The sequence below is a fragment of the Chiroxiphia lanceolata genome, chromosome W (assembly GCF_009829145.1).
Source record: "Chiroxiphia lanceolata isolate bChiLan1 chromosome W, bChiLan1.pri, whole genome shotgun sequence".
NCBI classification, from domain to species: Eukaryota; Metazoa; Chordata; class Aves; order Passeriformes; family Pipridae; genus Chiroxiphia; species Chiroxiphia lanceolata.
This window is the reverse complement of record NC_045670.1, coordinates 2,628,720-2,646,687: the sequence shown is the minus strand read 5'-3', so window position 1 is coordinate 2,646,687 and position 17,968 is coordinate 2,628,720. Positions and strand designations below refer to the sequence as shown.

The 17,968-nt window shown below is 43.5% G+C and overlaps 1 protein-coding gene across 1 annotated transcript in view; it reads left to right on the top strand.

Annotated features, from left to right (window-relative positions):
• The first annotated feature begins 4,942 nt into the window (after positions 1-4,942).
• Positions 4,943-17,968, top strand: part of LOC116779999 (geranylgeranyl transferase type-1 subunit beta-like) — an 88,174-nt gene continuing 75,148 nt past the window's right edge. The window contains exon 1 of the mRNA XM_032674518.1: positions 4,943-5,061. Coding sequence (XP_032530409.1) covers positions 4,980-5,061 — 82 coding nt within the window. The 5' untranslated portion in view covers positions 4,943-4,979. The remainder of the gene's footprint in view (positions 5,062-17,968) is intronic.

Below are 17,968 nucleotides of genomic sequence, written 5' to 3'. Positions count from 1 at the left end.
ATCAGGGGAGTAAAGGTTTGTAGATGGAACAAGGGATAGTCCATACACTCGATAATTTTAGATACCTTTAAAAATATGCATATCTGTATTTTATAGAATCTGAGTAAGGTAGAATTTGTTTTTTGAATTCCTAAGTATAATAAACTTAAACAAATCAATGCAAGGCTGTAATTAATCAGTTGTGTTCTATTTTTGAGTTTGCTATTGGTGCTGTTATCTTTTTTAGTAAAATACTTTTGGGTGAAAGAGTATTTGTACTTTTTTGTTTCTCTTGTAAAACTTCACAGTTTTGAAATCATTCGAGTTTTTTAGAATGTTTTTTGGTGTTCAGTAATAATTTGCATTAAAAAAATTGACTAAGGAACAATTTCTACCTCTCAGTCTTTCTGGCATATGCTTTACGGAGAAGAGAAAAATTAAGATTATCAAACAAGATTACATAGTTTCATTTCTTGCTCATTGCTATAAAAGGTAAAAAAGGTTTTGATTTTCTCTATTCACTTACTAGGCAACAGTTTAGATTTAAAAGGCTGTCTGTTAGGCAATTCTTTGTGTTATTTCTTTAGATCTTATTTCTCTCCCCACAAAGGTGGAAACTTCAGGTTAAAACAGCTTATTTTTTTTCTTTTTTCTCTGGCAAAAAATCTTGGAACTAGACATTTTACTAAATTAGTCTACCTTAAAGCTTCCCTAGTAATCTCTAAAAACTTGTCTGTAAAATACAGAAGCAATGAAAGAGTGTTTGCAAAATTCTTTCTGTGCGGGGGGGGGGGGGGGGGGGGGGGGGGGGAGGAGAGAGGAGATAGACACAGCTGTGCTTGGCACTACCTTCACTTTACTCCGTTGGAGAATCACTCCCCCCCACACTTTGGAATTTTCTTATCACAGGCAGCTGTCAGTAGTCACTTTAAAAATTCTATTTCTCTATTACATTTATGCATGTATCTTAAAACAATTTTGGTTATTTAGACAAACATCTTCAAAAAACAGTTAGTAACACCATTTTATGACTTTGTAAGATAATTTCTTTCTCTAATCAGAAGATTGCAAAGTGACAGTTTCTATAAAGCAGGAGAGTTTTACTCCTTCTCTAGCTCCCTGAGAAATTGGTATTTTAAACTTTTTCGTGGATTCGGCTGGGGGGAGGTTTGGGCTCCTGTTTAGTTGCTAAGTAACAGACTGTCTCTACTGTGTAAAATACATTTTATTTTTCTCCCTGGTAAAACTGAATTTTGCAAGGGAGGGTTTTTTACTTTTTCTTTTTTCTCCTAGCAAAAACTTTGTTCGTTTTTCCACACAGACACACACAGTGACATTGGTAACATTGTGAGCTCACAAAAACACATTTGACAAACACTAGAGTAAACACAAGAATTAACAGAAATGTGAGAAGGCAGTTGTTTTTTTTAGTCTGCCCCCCTTCTCTTGCCCCGACGCTGGTATGCGGCGGGGATTGTTTTCTTCAGGCTTTCATTGCGTTTTGCCCTACACGCATTGTGAGACTGAAACAGTTAATTAGTACATGAACAAAGAACAGGTAATTCAGGCTGCAAAGAAGCAAGAAAAGAAGGTGGGTGCCCGATTGCTCATGCAAGGACGGGTTTTGCTCTTTTGTTCTTCGCCTGGCCCTCGCTCTCTAGTTTTCTGTCCCTCTCCATTCGCCTATACATCTTGATTTGAATTTCTTTCCTTAGTTATTTTCTCGGCGGAGTTATCTGGTGGAAAAACTTTTTCTTGCTTTCAGGAGTGAATTATTAGGTTTTTTCTACGTTTTTCTGGCTTGGAGGTTTACGTTTTCAGTACACCAGTAGCCTGTTTATCTTTCTGGGTAGTTGCGTTTCAGAGTTCAGTTCTTATATGAATTATTGCATAGATTGTTGCCTCCCGCATGCTTCTAAATTTTTCAAAGTCTCACAGAGCAAGTGTCAGGCAGACACACAAAATGCAACTTAACGTAATAGTTTCAAAGTCTTGTTTTTAGCACTATAACGGCACACATCATAACTCAAAATCATTAACCTTGACATTCCTACAATTAAGGAGGGTTTTCCATGTAGATAAAACTACATTTTTGTCTTTAGTTCTATGTTGTCCCATTGTTAAAAGTTTTTGTTCCCGGTGGCACCCCCCGGTAGCTTACCTAACAAGGGGTTGATAAAGTTTTCAGATCCGGATCTTTTAGCAGAATCCCACCACTCTCAAAGCTTCACCGGGCTGCGGTCTCCCTTGTGCATCGACCCACGAGTCCACCCTCTCTCTAGGAGAGGAATCACTGCTCTTTCTCTCTCTAGGAGAGAAGTCACTGCAAAAATTCTTTCTCTCTCAGAGAAAAATCTTCTTTGAACTCTCTCTCGGAGATAAATCTTCTTTGAACTCTCTCTCGGAGAAAAATCTTCTTTGAACTCTCTCTCGGAGATAAATCTTCTTTGAACTCTCTCTCGGAGAAAAATCTTCTTTGAACTCTCTCTCGGAGATAAATCTTCTTCGGCCAGAGCAATCACGTCGGCGGCACCAAATGTTGCTGTTATGTTGAGACAACCAAAACCGGGACAGGATAGCAAGAAGGCTGGAAGATTTTTATTGCAACAGGTTGCAGACATTTATATTTTTCACACAACACACATGTCAACTTACTATTGGTGTCTTCATGTATAAATACATCAGGATTGGCTGCAAAATAGTAAACCCATGCTGACAGCTTTTGTCGAGTCATCATGACCCAGCTAGAGCAGAGTACAGGAAGTCCGTTTCTGTCTTCCATCTTCTTCCTTTCTGAAAGTTGCCCACATTCCTCTCACAGAGTGTCCAAGGCCGTCTGATGGATTCCATTGTTATCACTGAGGCCTCTTGCTGGGCAGATGCTTCTGGCTTTCTGACTTGAACATCTGTTTGGTTTCCCACAGTGTAACAAGTTACTATTTCTCAAATGAGTTGTGATCATTGGTAGTGGTATGTAATCCTAGGTAATATCAGCTGTGAAATAGAAGTTGGTTTAAAAATCTGCTTGTGACTGGTCACATAATTATTGTACCAGCAGATCAACCCACTGATAGGGATATCATGCTTTGTGGAATGTGCTGTTGTGTTTGTGATGTGTCTACTGCATCGTTTGGCTGTTGTGTTTTAATAAGGAGAATAATTTTAAGTTTTATTTTGGGCTGAATCATATCACCATTTTTTCTTGGTCTTAGCTTTTGTGCCTCTGGTGCAGAACCACAGGCAGAAATTAGATTGCTTTAGAGGCTTCTGTCCCCATTTGTCCTGAACTTCTTCAGAGGTTCCTACTCCTCATAGTCAGGGTGGGTCAGGAGACCTGCAAATTATAACTTAGTCTCCTAAGGAAAGCAGGCATTGACTTCAGTTTTTCCACAGTAGTTTTAGCTTAACTGTAGTCTCTATCTTTTCTACAGCTGTTTCACAATCACTTTATCTGTTGGTCAAACAGAGTAAGAATTTAGAGAAGTATAGGCAGATACAACCGTGAGTGTACATTTAGCTAATTTTAATCTGAGTCAGAACTTCCAAGGTATCTTGCATGAACATTTTCCTACCCCAGGGCTGCTGTTTTGGTGCTTTTTCAGTGCAACTGATAGAGCTATTTGAGGGGTTATGCTATAGGCCTGTTATAAAAACAACCCCCCAAACTAAGGGGTTGGTTTACTGTGTAGCCTTATAAACAGTTATAATAGCACAAATTTAAAGAAGGATATGATCCCTGAGCAAGAAAGAACTTCAGCATGTGTGGTAGGTTGACCCTGACCACACCCTTCCTTTCCATTTCTTCCCTCTCCTTGGGGATAGGGAGAAAAACTGAATGTGAAAATACTTGTGGATCCAGATAATGACAGTTTGATAAGAAAAGCAAAAGCTATGTGTGCAAGCAAAGCAAAAAGAGGAATTAATTCTCTATTTCTCATTGTTAGGCAGATGTCCAGCTACTTTCTGGGAAGCAGGGCCTCAGCACATGTAAGGGCTGCTTGGGAAGACAAATGCCATAACCACAAATGTCCCTGCATCCTCTTCCTTTCCCATAGCTTTTATTGCTGAACGCAACATCATATGGTATGGAATATCTCTTTGGTCAGTTTGGGTCAGCTGTCCTGGCAGTGTCCCCTCCCAACGTCTCGTCCACCCCCAGCCTACTGGCCTTTGGGGGTTGCAGGGAGACAAGGCTTTGACTGTGCACTAACTGTTCAGCAGTAACCAAAACACTGCTGTGTCAACACTGGTTTAGCCACAAATGCAAAGCACAGAACTGTATGGGCTGCTATGAAGAAAGTTAATTTCATAACTTCATGCCAGCCAGACCCATTACAGCATGCTAGCTACTACAGACTTCTCTTTCCATGTTGGATACTTAGATTTGACTTGCCTAATTTTAGGTATTTAAGTTATTCATCTAGGATCCTTTGTATCCAATGACAAGAAATAAGTACCTCTAGATGGTAATTCAACCTGTGTGCCTATTGATGCATTGATTGGTTATGAAGGAAGTCTTGCTATTAGACACCTAACTTCTAAGCATCTGAAATTAGATTTAGGACACAGTAAGAGGCAGTTTACTTCAGTTCAGGGTTACCTTGCACTTACTGCATATTGGTAAGATTGTTTGTATAAGAATTCATTACAGAACTAGTGTTCCATATGTTAATAACTCAGTTTGCCTAGTACTGACTTTTTCAAGTAAGCAGGCTCTTAGGTAATGTCTGAATTGGCATCTCATTACTATATAAGGGCTTATATTAAGAACCCTGTTGAGATGGAGAAATGTGTAAAGAACATAATTTTACCCAGTAGATAAATTTCGTGCTTTCTGAACTAGGCTCAGTACGATGTACCACTCTCAAAGGCTGAGAATTCATAGATATTTCTATTTCTTCAACCATTTGTTAATGTCTCGTTGTTTATGGTGGGAAGTGTAAGTCTTACCTTTTTCTTTTAGGTTGACAATTGCGTTTTTCGCACTCTCTGGTCTGGATATGTTGGATTCCTTAGATGTGGTGAACAAAGATGATATAATAGAATGGATTTATTCCCTGCAGGTCCTTCCCACAGAAGACAGTGAGTGAGTTTTTAGTTTGGTTTTTTGTGTGTTTGTTTTGGGGATTTTGTTTGTTTGGCTTTAAATTAATATTAACATCTTTACTTTTGCATTCTGCTTGTGGGAATAGTGTAATGCTCTTAGTTTTTATAAACCTTTCTGAAGTGGTTGTCCTGATAATTTCTGATAGCAGTATGTCTATCAATTCCTAGAAATGTAACCCTCTAAAGAAATAAGGCTAAAAGTGATTAGTTTAGCTTTTTTAATGTGTTCAAGGTGAAGGTATGAAATGAAATTGAAGACAATATAAAATACTAAAGAAGTACCACCTTTGAGCATCTTCTCAGAGAATTTTTTCAGCTGTTTCTAAAAGAAATACATATACCATATAGATATTACAAGTCTATTAATGATTATATTGACTTCTAATTGTAGCTGTGCCAGGAGGTATAAGTACAAACGTGACTTTTGGAAAAAGGGAGGTATAAGGTTAAGAAACAAAAGGGATAAACACAGTTCTCACTTTATAATGAAAAAATTATTCTTTAGATCTGCGAAGGCTAAATTTACCTAACATTTTTAGAAGGAGTAATACTGTTGCTCTGTCCTAGCTGTCCTCACATGGGAAGGTTCATATTCAGGTTAGGGAGGGAGCACACACGAAGTGGTCCTCTCCAGGTGTCATGGTTTAGGAATGGTATTCTCCAATTTAGTGTTCCCACTGAAACACTCCAAACCATGCACTGTGGCTCACTCCCCCCTCCCCCTCCCCTGCAGTGGCTGGAGAGGAGAATTAGAGGCACAAAAGGTGACAATTGTGGGTTGAGATAAGAACAATTTATTGGAAACAGCAATGAGATAAGGAACTAACAGTAACAGCAACAATATTAATAACAGAGTGTAAAAGACAGGGGAACAATTCACAGGCGATTCACATGCGAGTGCTCACCATGCGGAACCTGGCACTACCCCAACTGCTCCGACATGCTACCTGACTGGAAGGGACCCCTTCCCCTCCGCCCCCAGCACATGACATGAGATGATATAGAATAACCTCAGGGTCCTGACCATGCCCGTCCTGGCTACTGCAAAAATTAACCCTGTCCAGGTCGGAACCAGGACACCAGGTAACTTGACAGAAGTGGAGGGAGGTGCTATTTCTCTGGGCTAGTTGGTGAATAGAATGAGTGGAAGTGATGGAGATGTGGATGAGACACTGCCATTTTAAGAAGTGAGGTGCTGGCATGTTAAGTGCTGGTGTGGGAATAGCTCCAGGCTTGTCTTTAGAGGACAGTTAATTCCAGGTGCCTGTATATAAAATCGTGAACATGTGAAGTACCTTGTATGTTGGATGGTTGCAGAAGTAAAATTGTGTCTTTCCTTATAATATCTAGTCTAATCATATACCACAAATTAGGTTTCTTCCCTAAAGTAGTTTGATGAAATAAAAAGAGTTTTATGAAGTGGAAGTCAAGATTGATGCTGCTTAATTTTTACAGTAATAAAAAGACCTGTTTCTTTTTCTGGCAACTTACAAATCATCAGATCTGTTCCAGATATTAACTCTAATAGATTTTGATTTCTTGTGTTGTATTTCAAGACTGTTTACAGAAAATTAAGGGATTCGGATCACATAATTGTTCCTACAGGTCTTTTATTTATGAGAAAGTTCCTGTCATTTAACACTGAGAAAATTTTCCAGGGTGTACTTGTTTTTTTTTCGAGGAGTTGCATACTTTCTGATCTCTATCCCTGTCTTCAGGAGTGTATTCTGAAAGAACTGTCAACTTTGTAAGAAGGGAGATTAGAATAGGCATTTGTTTGTTTGTTTGTCTTTGATAGTATGCTGTAATTCTCACTAAGTGTCCTGTCACCCCACCTCCTAGCCAGTATTTGGGATTGTCACATCATTATCAAGGACCTTCTAAGTACAATAGTATTAATCTCAGCATGAAGCAGAGGCTAAAGATCCAGGGCACATTATTCTTGGCTCTCATCCTATAATAAAATTACAGGACAGTAGTTTTAGGAATGCGTATGGCAGTGCATTCTGTGCTTATAAATAATAAATCTTCAATTTTTCCAGCACACCAACCTTCACTCCAATCCTGTATCTTGATCTCACATCATAAGAACTCTGTTTTTTTAAGCTATCTTTCTTTTGGTATTAACACTGCTCTTTATCTGGTTACTTGACCCCTAAGATTTCAGCATTATTTTATTCCATTTTTACTTCATATGATGGACAATAGACGAATTAAAATGTAAATTATACCAATGGCAACAAATTGGATGCTGGATGATTAAATGTTCAAAATGGAGTGCACAACCTCCTTTAATGTCTACTTTCAATAAAATGCACTGATTTTCTGGTTTTTAATTCTGTATGTGGGCAATATTTGCTACATGGCACCCTCCCACCAGTAGAGTTCTGACTCTCTGTTGGCCTGTTTGAAGAAGTACCTAAACTGTGGTAGGGTGTAGCACTTGAGGCTTTTGGTTTCTCGTTAAAGGGAATACTTGCTAGCCTGATGCATCAGGATCTTTCCTGGAAAAAATCTGACTCTACTTTTAAGGAAATATATTATGAAACTTCTTTGATATGCATACTGGTATATCTACCCCTCTTTCTGGGGAAAATTGATTTTTAAGCATCTAAATTCAAACACTGATGTATTGTGTAGTTTCTAGAATAAGGAATTTTAAATAATCTTGCCTTAAGTAACTGCACTGCACTTAATGTAAGTCTTCATTACTTTTGGTTCTGTCACTGAAAACCAATGGACTTATATTTTAAATTTGAATGTTTTTAGCTCATCTTGGTATTGTCCTTCAAAGGGGAATTAGGTCCATGCCCAGTGCACAGGAGCCAATGAGTACACAGAGTTGAGATCTACCTTCTAATCTTTAATGCCGTTTGGTAGAGAAAGAGGTGCTAGACAATAGTTCACAAAGTTAGCACACCTCTTTGGAGAGTTTTCAGGCATATATACAAGTTACAACAAAGTTGTGCGAAACTTGTTCATTGGTCAATTTAACTGTGTTTCTGTGCACGCTCTGATTAGTGACCAGTTCATTACAGGAGGGTGATCTGACATTAGCATGCAAATTTGATCCTTGTACTGGTCAGTCACTTAAGAGTAGGACTTGATGATCCTTGTGGGTCCCTTCCAACTCAGAACATTCTGTGAAATTGCCCTTGGTATCATTAGTGCCCATGTGAAAGACCAATAGGAGGTAATAGATGTGATGATGAACCTTGGCAGTCTTTCTGTGACATCTCTGATTCGAACCCCTGGCAGGCAACAAACTTCTCTGGATGATTGGTCAGGTTGGCAGATAGGTGCTTCTGTCCCCTGTAGCAGGGGACAGACTACAATCACTCTCTGCTTCTTCTAGGTGATCCTGTGTGGCTCAGGGTCTGGTGACTCAGTTGTTTTGCTTGAAGCCTTACCCAGCTCCTCCTCGGCTTGGAGGGCACTAAACCTGTTTGTTAATATCATATCTTCAGAAGGAACAGGAGTATTCCGCCTTGTATGGAGAGCGACCAGTTTCTAACCTTCCTCTTGTATTGACTTCTGACTTCTTGTGGGATATGGTGCAGAGCCCACCTGCATCTCTGGTGTAGAGGGGGGTTGAGACTCCTGAGTCTGTAGGGTCTCTGAGAATATCCTATCTATTTCTTTCTCATCCTCATGAATACTTCGTGACCTACTTACTTCCTCATGTAACTCAGCCTGGTGATATAACTCCTCAACAAGGACACCTTCTGCAGAGATGACTCCCAGCCCCAGCTTCCCAAACAGGCACCAGGCACTCTTGTGAGAAAAATCTCATTTATTAAATTTAGAAAAACAGCAAAAGTTTGCAAAACAAAAGGAATAAACCGAAAAGGAAAAATTAATTACAACACGTGTTGGGTGTCCTAGGCATGCAGGATTCCCAGGAACACACCTTCCAATTCAAAAGTCCCTCTTTTTAAACATTCTTAAGGTTCAACCCTGTTTACGTCATAGAAGAGGCGTTCCCCTCTCCCTGATTGGCTGTGTCGTGCTGGGAGGTGGAATGTCCAGCAGCATGGAGGCTTCCAGGACCAGCCATGTGGTATAAGGGGTTTCCTTACCAATATTCATTTTACAGTTCCCTATTCCCATCCGCATGTTTCCCTGACACCGGTTCCAGGCTGAATCCGGCGTCTTACAACTCCGCAATATGCCTGATAGGTTAGTAAAGAAAAACTCCTACGTTAGTGATTTAACTCATTTGCTTGTAATAAAACCGATTCTTTATTTCCCACACTCTTTACAACCAGAGGCCTGCAGACATACATCTACTGTCATGTTATTCTATGATTCTAAGGCCCAACTACAAGAAGGGGTTAAACAGGCTGGAAGCAGGAATGCCAGAGACAGAATGACTCCTTGCAAGGGAGTGAAGTTTCCCTTTTCGATGAGATAAGAAACAGCCTCAGTATTGTCTTGTAGCCATCCTGGAATGAGTGCTCAGGGACCATCTCTGGGCAGCAGAGCTGGACTGGGGGATGGACCCAAGGCCATGCTGAGATGCCCCATGCAACCAATCGGGATTGGAGCTGGTGCAAGTGTATATATGGAATCAGCTCCTGATGCATCTTTGCAGACTTCTTATAGAACCACTTTTGGTGGTGGGACTCTGCCCAATGCATTGTTCATTATTTATTTTCTTTATATTTAAGCACAAGTGTATGTTTAATTCACCTCGAGGGGTACCATAAAAAATTCCCCAACAGTGTTCATTGTAGTAAGACCAAACTGTGTTTGCTTTTAGAAAGTCACTGAAATTTGGAAAAAGTCTCTTTTTTTTTCATTAGGAGAGAGGTTGTGCTCTTTTACAAACCTTATTAGAAGTTAGTTGTTTGGAACAGGACATATTTCTTGCTGTTAGTGAAATTAGAAAAGGATTGACAAAAGATCCTGTTTTAACTCCTCGTTCTTCAGATTCTTGTCATATTATAACTTTACTGTTTTCCCTCTCATAAAGCATCTTGTAGACAGATTTCAAATTATTCTAAGTGTCTTAAAGGGCAACTCTCAGCAATGAGAAAGAGGTATCCCGGTTGTTCCTTGCAGGTCACATGTAAAACCACTTCAGCATTTTTAAAATATTGTGAATCCAGAGCTCTGGGCTGAAGTAATGTAATTACAGACCTACAGTTGTTCCTTAACCATATTCATCTACCACCCTCCCCTCTTGCAACACTGGCACTTGTTTGACCCTGCTGGGAGTTGGTTTAGCTTGCTGGAGTGACTGAAAAGCATGCATTTATTTATCTGTCAGAAAGATTAGCTTTGTGTTGCCTTTGTGAACTGAATTGGCTGCGAATGCTAGTGCTGGCCCAGTGGGAAAGAGGGAGTAAGATTACATACTTGAACAACTGGATGTTTCACTGGCTTTACTATACTAAGAAACTGTACCCTAAGCAAAGCTGAGATATCATTCACTTTCTTGTCTGAACCCCCAGAATCATAATCGTTAAGGTTGGAAAAGATATTTGAGATCAAGTCCAACTGTCAACCCAGCACCACCACCATGTTCACCACTAAACCATGTCCTCAAGTGCCACATCCACATGTTTTTTGAACACTTTCAGGGATGGTGACTCTACCACTCCCTGGGCAGTCTGTTTGTAGTGGTTTGGACTTTGTTTTCCCCCAGAGGATAAGAAAAGTGGTAGACCCCAAGGGGTGGAAACCCCTGGAAGCTTTGAAATTCTGTCCAATGAGCGCTCCTGCGAAAATGTAAACATACCACAACCAAACGGAAGAGAAGAGTTGTAGTTGGAGGGGTTAGAAGTGGTGGCCATGTTGTGAGCCACGAGGAAGGGGCTCTGAGCCCCACAGGGGGGCTTTGGCCCCCAGCCCCAGCTGGGGCCTGTGGGGACCTGGAACAGCATAATGCTGGGCTGGGTGCCTATAGTTATGCTGGGAGATGTTTTCTCCATCATGGGCAGTGGCCGTGGGCAGTGGTCGGAGAAAGCAGCAGCTTGCACTGACCAGAGAAACGGTGGCAGAGAGCCAGAAGAGATAAGATGGAGCAACAGAGACATGCAGCACCAGAGAAAGAACTCCTGGAAGGAGAGCCGAGGAAGAGAGAGTCAGCAGCAGAGTTCTACAGAGTTCTGGGGGTAAGAACTGATACCAGACCCCCCAAACTCCTTTGAGACCTCCGAGAAGGAGGAATAGATGGACTCCTATTTTGAGAGGAGCCCTGAAGTACATGCAGCAGCGGAGAGAGGAGCTGAGAAGCTCAGTCGTCCTGAGAGCTCAGCCAGGACGGAGGAGCTGAGAAGCTCAGTCGTCCTGAGAGCTCAGCCAGGACGGAGTGTGGGAGGTTGGCCTTGAGGCCCTCCCTTGCTGCAAGCTACAAAGAAGCTCGCAGCCTGAGACAGGGCACAGAGGCCCTGCAAGGAGCTTGAATCTCCTGGAGATACCAGACCGTCACGAAGACCTCCTGTGCTTCGTGATATGACGTGATGAAACGACCTTTGTCTGGGGTGACGAAGCCCACGGAAGACCACTCGTTTGGAGAGACGAGTGGCCGAGGGGGATACCCCCCTCGTGTGTGCTGGCAGAGATCCAGCTATCAGCTGCTACAAGAAACAGAAGAGAGAGAGAGAGCCTGCTGCCTTAGAAGATGCTGCTGCTTAGTGACTGCTACTCTGAAGAAGCTGCTGCTCTGAGAGACTGGAAGGGATCTGTCCTTCTTTCCCTCCTGGACTTTTATTTGGAGGGGAGAAGAGATCTGATCCATTGTAAATACTTATGTCATAGTAGAGATAGCTAAGGTTGTGTATAATGTATTGTAGTATTTATTTGTATAGTCATTGTAATATATTCCCTTTCCCCCACTTTGAGTCTGGTTGTGTTTTGTCTGGTAAAACCCATCTCACATTGGGTTGAGATGTGGGAGGGGGAATGGAGGTAGAGAATTGGATTTTGGGCTATCTCAAACCATGACACTGTTCCAATGCTTTACAACACTTTCTGTGAAGAAATTTTTCCTAATATCTAACCTAAACCTTCCCTGGTGCAACTTGAGGCCATTTCCTCTCATCCTGTCACTTGTCACCTGGGAGAAGAGGCCGACCCCCACCTGTCATGGGTTTAAAACTGCTGCTTGAATTTTCCCATTACCAGCCTGAAAGATGCTGATATGCTGGGAGGGGGAGGGGGTGGCTCACTAGTTTTTTTTCTGCCTACTGGAGCAGGGTTCCCTGAGGGGGTAGCCAGTGATTAAGCCACACAAAAGAGTAGCTAATAGCCCTCCCATACCAACTGAATTGCTTGGGGAAAGCCCCATTCCCCTTTTAGCCATGACCAAGGTGTGGGGCCAGAGGGGGATGGGGGGGAGCATGGGTGGGGAGTTTGGACTGGGATGGGATTTTGCTCACTTCTTCCCTGGCTCAGGGAGTGGTGTGGAGAGGGTCTCCACATTCATCTTTTGCCAGTTCCACACGCCTCTAGTCCCATCGGCTTTGATGTTCAGCTGTCGCCTTGCTGGGGCTCTCAGTAGCTCTAGGAGGGTCCCAGCTCGCTCCCGACTCCACACGTCCTGTGCGGCAGGGGAACTTCTGACCTGCTTCCCCCCACCCTGGAAAATGGTGAGAGGGTCCTTGCGCTGCCCACGGGAAGGTTTCCAGACTGTCTCTGCCATGGTCATGGCATTCATTGTGGTCACGTGGTCCACTTGACACCATGCTCTCAGCTTCCCCTTTGCCTCCTGAAGCGTACGAACGCCCCCTGCTGGCTGTGAGTGAGTCACTGCAGTATTTGCCTCCCAAAGTGTGCCAGCCCCCTGCTGGTTGTGGCTATAACTGCACCAAAAGGCAAAGTAGTACTTAGCTGATTGAAAACTTCAACCATTGGCCTTCTTACCCATCTGGGCACACTGTTGGCTCATGTTCAACCAGCTGTCAACTGGCACTCCCAGGTCCTTTTCTACTGGGTTGCTTTCCAGCCACTCTGCCCCCAGCCTGTAGCACTGCAGGGGGTTGTTGTGAACCAAGTGCAGAACCTGACACTTCACCTTATTGAACCTCATACCATTGGCTTCAGCTCATTGATCCAGCTTTTCCGGATCCCTCTGCAGACCCTTCCTGCCCTCCAGCAGATCAACATTCCCACCCAACTTAGTGTCATCTGCAAACTTTCTGAGGGTGCACTCGATCCCCTTGTCTAGATCATCAATAAAGATATTAAACAGGACTAGTCCTAAAACTGAACCTTGGGGAACCCCACTAGTGACTGGCTGCCAGCTGCACGTAACTCCATTCCCCACCACTCTCTGGGCCCGGCAGTCTACCCAGATTTTAACCCAGTGAAGGGTGCACCTCTCCACATCATGGGAAGCCAGTTTCTCCAGGAAAATTCTGTGGGAATGTGTAGATGACATCCATAACCTTTCCTTCATCTACTAAGCAGGTCACCTTGCTGCAGAAGTAGATCAGGTTGGTCAAGCAGGACCTGCCTTCCATTAACCCATGCTGTCTGGGCCTGGTCATCTATTTGTTCTGCACATGCTATGTGATGGCACTCAAGAAGTGCTCCATAACCTTTCCCAGCACTGAGGTCAGACTGAAAGGCCTGCAGTTCCCCAGATCCTCCTTTTGACCCTTTCTGTAGATGGGCTTCCCACTGACCAACCTCCAGTCATCTGGGACCTCCCCGGTTAGCCAGGACTTATGACAAATGACGGAGAGTGGCTTGGTGAGCTCTTCCACCAGCTCCCTCAGTACCACTGGATGAATTCGATCCAGCTCCATAGACTTGTGTCTAAGTGGCATAGCAGGTTTCTGACCATTCCCTCCTGGATTATTGAGGCTTCATTCTGCTCTCTGTCTCTGTGTTCCAGCTCAGGGGGCTGGATGCCTTGATGACAACTGGTCTTGCTATTAAAGACTGAGGCAAAGAAGGCAATAAGTACCTCATCCTTTGTCACTGTGTTTCTTCCCACATCCAGCAAAGGATGGAGATTCCCCTTAACCCTCCTTTTGTTGCTCCTGTATTTATAGAAACATTTTTTTGCTGTCTTTTATGGCAGTAGCCAGATTAAGTTCCAGTTGGGCTTCGGCCCTTCTAACTTTCTCCCCGCATAACCTCACGACATCCTTGTAGTTCTCCTGAGTTGCCTGTCCCTTCTTCCAGAGATGTTAAACTCATTTTTTCTCCATGAGTTCCAACCAAAGCTCTCTCTTCAGACAGGCTGGTCTTCTTCCCTGCTGACTTGTCTTTTGACACATGGGGACAGCCTGCTCCTGTACCTTTAAGATTTCCTTCTTGAAGAATATCCAGCCTTCCTGGACTCCTTTGCCCTTAAGGACTGCCTCCCAAGGGACTCTCAACCGGCCTCCTTTGCAGGCCAAACTCTGCCCTATGGAAGTCCAAGCTAGCAGTTCTGATGTTCCCTCTCCTTACTTCTCTGAAAATGGAAAACACTATCATTTCATGATTGCTGTGCCCAAGACAACCTCCGACCATCACATCACCCATGAGTCCTCTGTTCACAAACAACAGATCCAGCAGGGCACCTTCCCTAGTTGGTTTAGTCACCAGCTGTGTCAGGAAGTTCTCTTTAACACACTCCAGGAACCTCCTGGATTGTTTTCTCTTGGCTATGTTTTATTTCCAGCAGACATCTGCCCAGTCCCCAGGGAGGCAGCACACTTCCCTAGGGGTTGGGTCTGGTCATCTTATCAGGCTCTCCGTTCCTCTCAGAAGGGAGTCACCAATGACTACTACCCTTCTTTTTTTCTTAACTGAGGAGGTCATGATGCAGGGGATATATTGCCCTTCCCTAGGTGCCCCCTCCAACCTGGATGGACCTTCATCCATATTCTCATTTCCCTGCTCCTCATATTCCAGAGTCTCATATCTATTGTATAAGGGCACCTGGGAAGGTGAGGTAGATTGGGAGGGATTTCATCTGCCACCCCAAGCAGAAACCTGTTTTCCTTTTTCTCTAAGGTCCCCTCCTTCCACCTGGTAGTGAGAGGGTGGGAGATCCATTGCTTCTTGTGAAGTGGATGGCGGGTCCATTTGTCTAAGGGGTGGTAGAGCGTGGTTCCACCAGTCAATCTCCTCCTCAGAATCCCTAATACTTCTTAGTCTTTCTACTTCATCTCAGCTTTGCCACTGGGCTGAGCAGATCTTCCACCTGATCACACCTCACACAGCTATTTTCTCTGCTGCCCTCTGAGAGCAGCGCCAGACTCTGGCATTCCCTGCAGCTCGAGACCTGGACTGCTGCATGTTTTCGTGGCAGTTCCATCTGGGTCACCACATCCTTTCTGGTGCACACAGAGGATGTGACTTTAGGCTGAATGGATACCATGGCTAAGCTCCTTCTGAGAGAGGGATGACCCTCCTGTGCAAACTGCCGCATTGCGCCCTGGCTGACGTACCACGCCCCTGGCCACTAGTGCTCCCTGGAGGAGGATTTTGTACATGTGGGGGTTGACACTGTCTCTGCTGGTGCAGCCTACACTGAGTCAGAGCCTCCTCTGAAGTCACGGCTCCACTGCTTCCCGCTCCTGGGCTATTGCGAAATAGCTTCTGCTGCAACCGCAACTCGGGAGAGAGGAATCCCGAGTTGGCGCAGCGATGACTCCCAGGCTCCAAAAGTCCTCTGAAGACAGTACTGTGGTGGTTCCCCTGAGTCTGAGCTCGGTCGGACAGCGAAGAAGTGGCTGAGTGCTCCGGCAAAGACTCTGAGAGTCCACGGTGCTCCAGCGGGGAAAAGGTACAGAGAGAACTTTCAGCCCACGCCCACCTTTTATCTCTTATCTCCCGGGTTTCCGGGATGCTCCACTCCATGGACCCACCTTTCCGGTGGGTCTTGAGACCCCCAGCTCAGACGGGGGCGGTCCCCACAATCTGAAATTACGTGGTGGTATGAAATATTTATCACTGAAAAATCCTTTCCATTTGATTAAAACTACAAAACCTAGGAACCAGAGGAATGCATACGAACCCTGAAGGGGAAGAAGTAGTGGTAGAAGCTACCACTCTTTCCATCAAAGGTTAATCATAAGTCATATAACAGAAATGTCCCTTCTTCCTTCAGTTTGTGCAACTTAAAACTCAGGGACAGGAGCAAAACTTCCTAAGGTATTAACTGATCATTATTTTTAATAATAATAATAACAACAAGAACAATAAATGTAGGATTGGATATGTCTTAACTCATAAAAAATGATTTTGTCATTTGGACTACACTATGTACAAATGCATGTGTGCACACATATCTGTTGGTCAAGTATGGACTGCCTTCTTTGTTTGGAAACAAAAGTTCCTCTCTGATATGACATGAGCATACTTTTTTGACATCATGAAGCAGTTTGGTTTCTGAAGTTTTTAAATAAGCAGTGACAAGCTAAAGGAAGAGAAAGAAAGTGCTATAAAACCTGAAAGTCAGCTGTGGAAAGGAAGAACTAAGTAAAACTGGTAGCCTTAAATATTGCAACAGTATGGTTGTTGCAATGGCTGAGGTTCAACAACTAACTTTCAGAACTTTGTTTTGCAAGAATACTCACTATCTATTAATTTCAAAATGAGTGTTTCCAATAGGATTCATTCTACATTGTCATATTCCACCTCAAAGTCTCTGTGAATTGCTTTCAGTTGATTATGTGGATGATCATGATTAGATTTATTGCTAATACTGTATCTAAATATTGCCAATGCAGTATATCATATAAGCAGGTCTAAAGGGCTATAATATTGGCAGGTTTGGCTAGAAACGTACAGGTTTACAGTCTTTGGCCTTGCAGAATGCACAATTACAAAGTAACAAAGCACCTATGGAGCTACTTTAGGATTTTATATCCGTACATGACCAGATCTTAGTGCTTTTACTCACCCATCCACAGTCATTTGCCAGCTCCCATCTGGCTTCTTCACTGGTCAAATTGGACTATTAAACAGAGGATGCACAAAACGCAAAACCTGAACCTCTAAAAGGTCATCAATAGTCTGTTGGATAGCTTCATCCCCACCGGGTATGCGATATTGCTTAATGTTTACCACTTGAGTGGCAACGGGTACCTCTGCAACTTCTTGAACATGCCCAACTTGAACCGCCCGAACATTTAACCACTGTGTGGTCCCAAATGTCCATAAATGCTGGCCTATAGTCAGGGTGTTTCCCCTTAATAGATCTATGCCAATTATATATTCACCTATTGCAGCTATCATAACCTGGCATAACCGAGGTTGCCAATCACCTACCTGTAATTTTACTTTTGTCTGAACACTCTGGACTGGATGTTCCCCAAGCCCCCATACTGCTGACACGTCCCCCTTATGTTTAGTAGGATTCCCGTGTAAAATTGTGACCTCTGCCCCAGTGTCCACTAAAGCCCGCACCCGTTGCAAATTGGTGAGTCCCCACCAAATGGTACAAGTGACAAAGGGGCGCGGGTCATGCCGAGTCACATGGATATCTGGACCTGGGACTTGGCCTCTTCCCTATTCCACTTTGGGGTGGAACTTAGCAAGAGTCTTCTCTAAGTCCTTCCAGGGATATTGTGGTTCCATTGTTTCTAAAGCAGGAACTGAGCCTACTCCAGTTTCTATCTGGGTTACACTGCGAACTTGATCCCCCTTTGTCTCAGTTTGCAGCATTTGTCGTAGTCCACTCAGGGGTATACCATCAATTTCCGATTTCGGGATTCCACATTGAAGCAGGCACCTGAACAGACAGAAGCGTTCTCCCAGCTCCCCCTTGTCCCCCACTGGTGCCTCTTTTAGAGGTTTAGTGCCCCCTCGTATCTCAGCTTGTTCTAGACCCCCCAGAAGCCCTGGTAAATCCCCTAACTGTCCCAACTTTTCAATCACTACCCGAATAGGGTTACCTTGCGCTGTCATCAGAATGGGCATGATATATGACCTC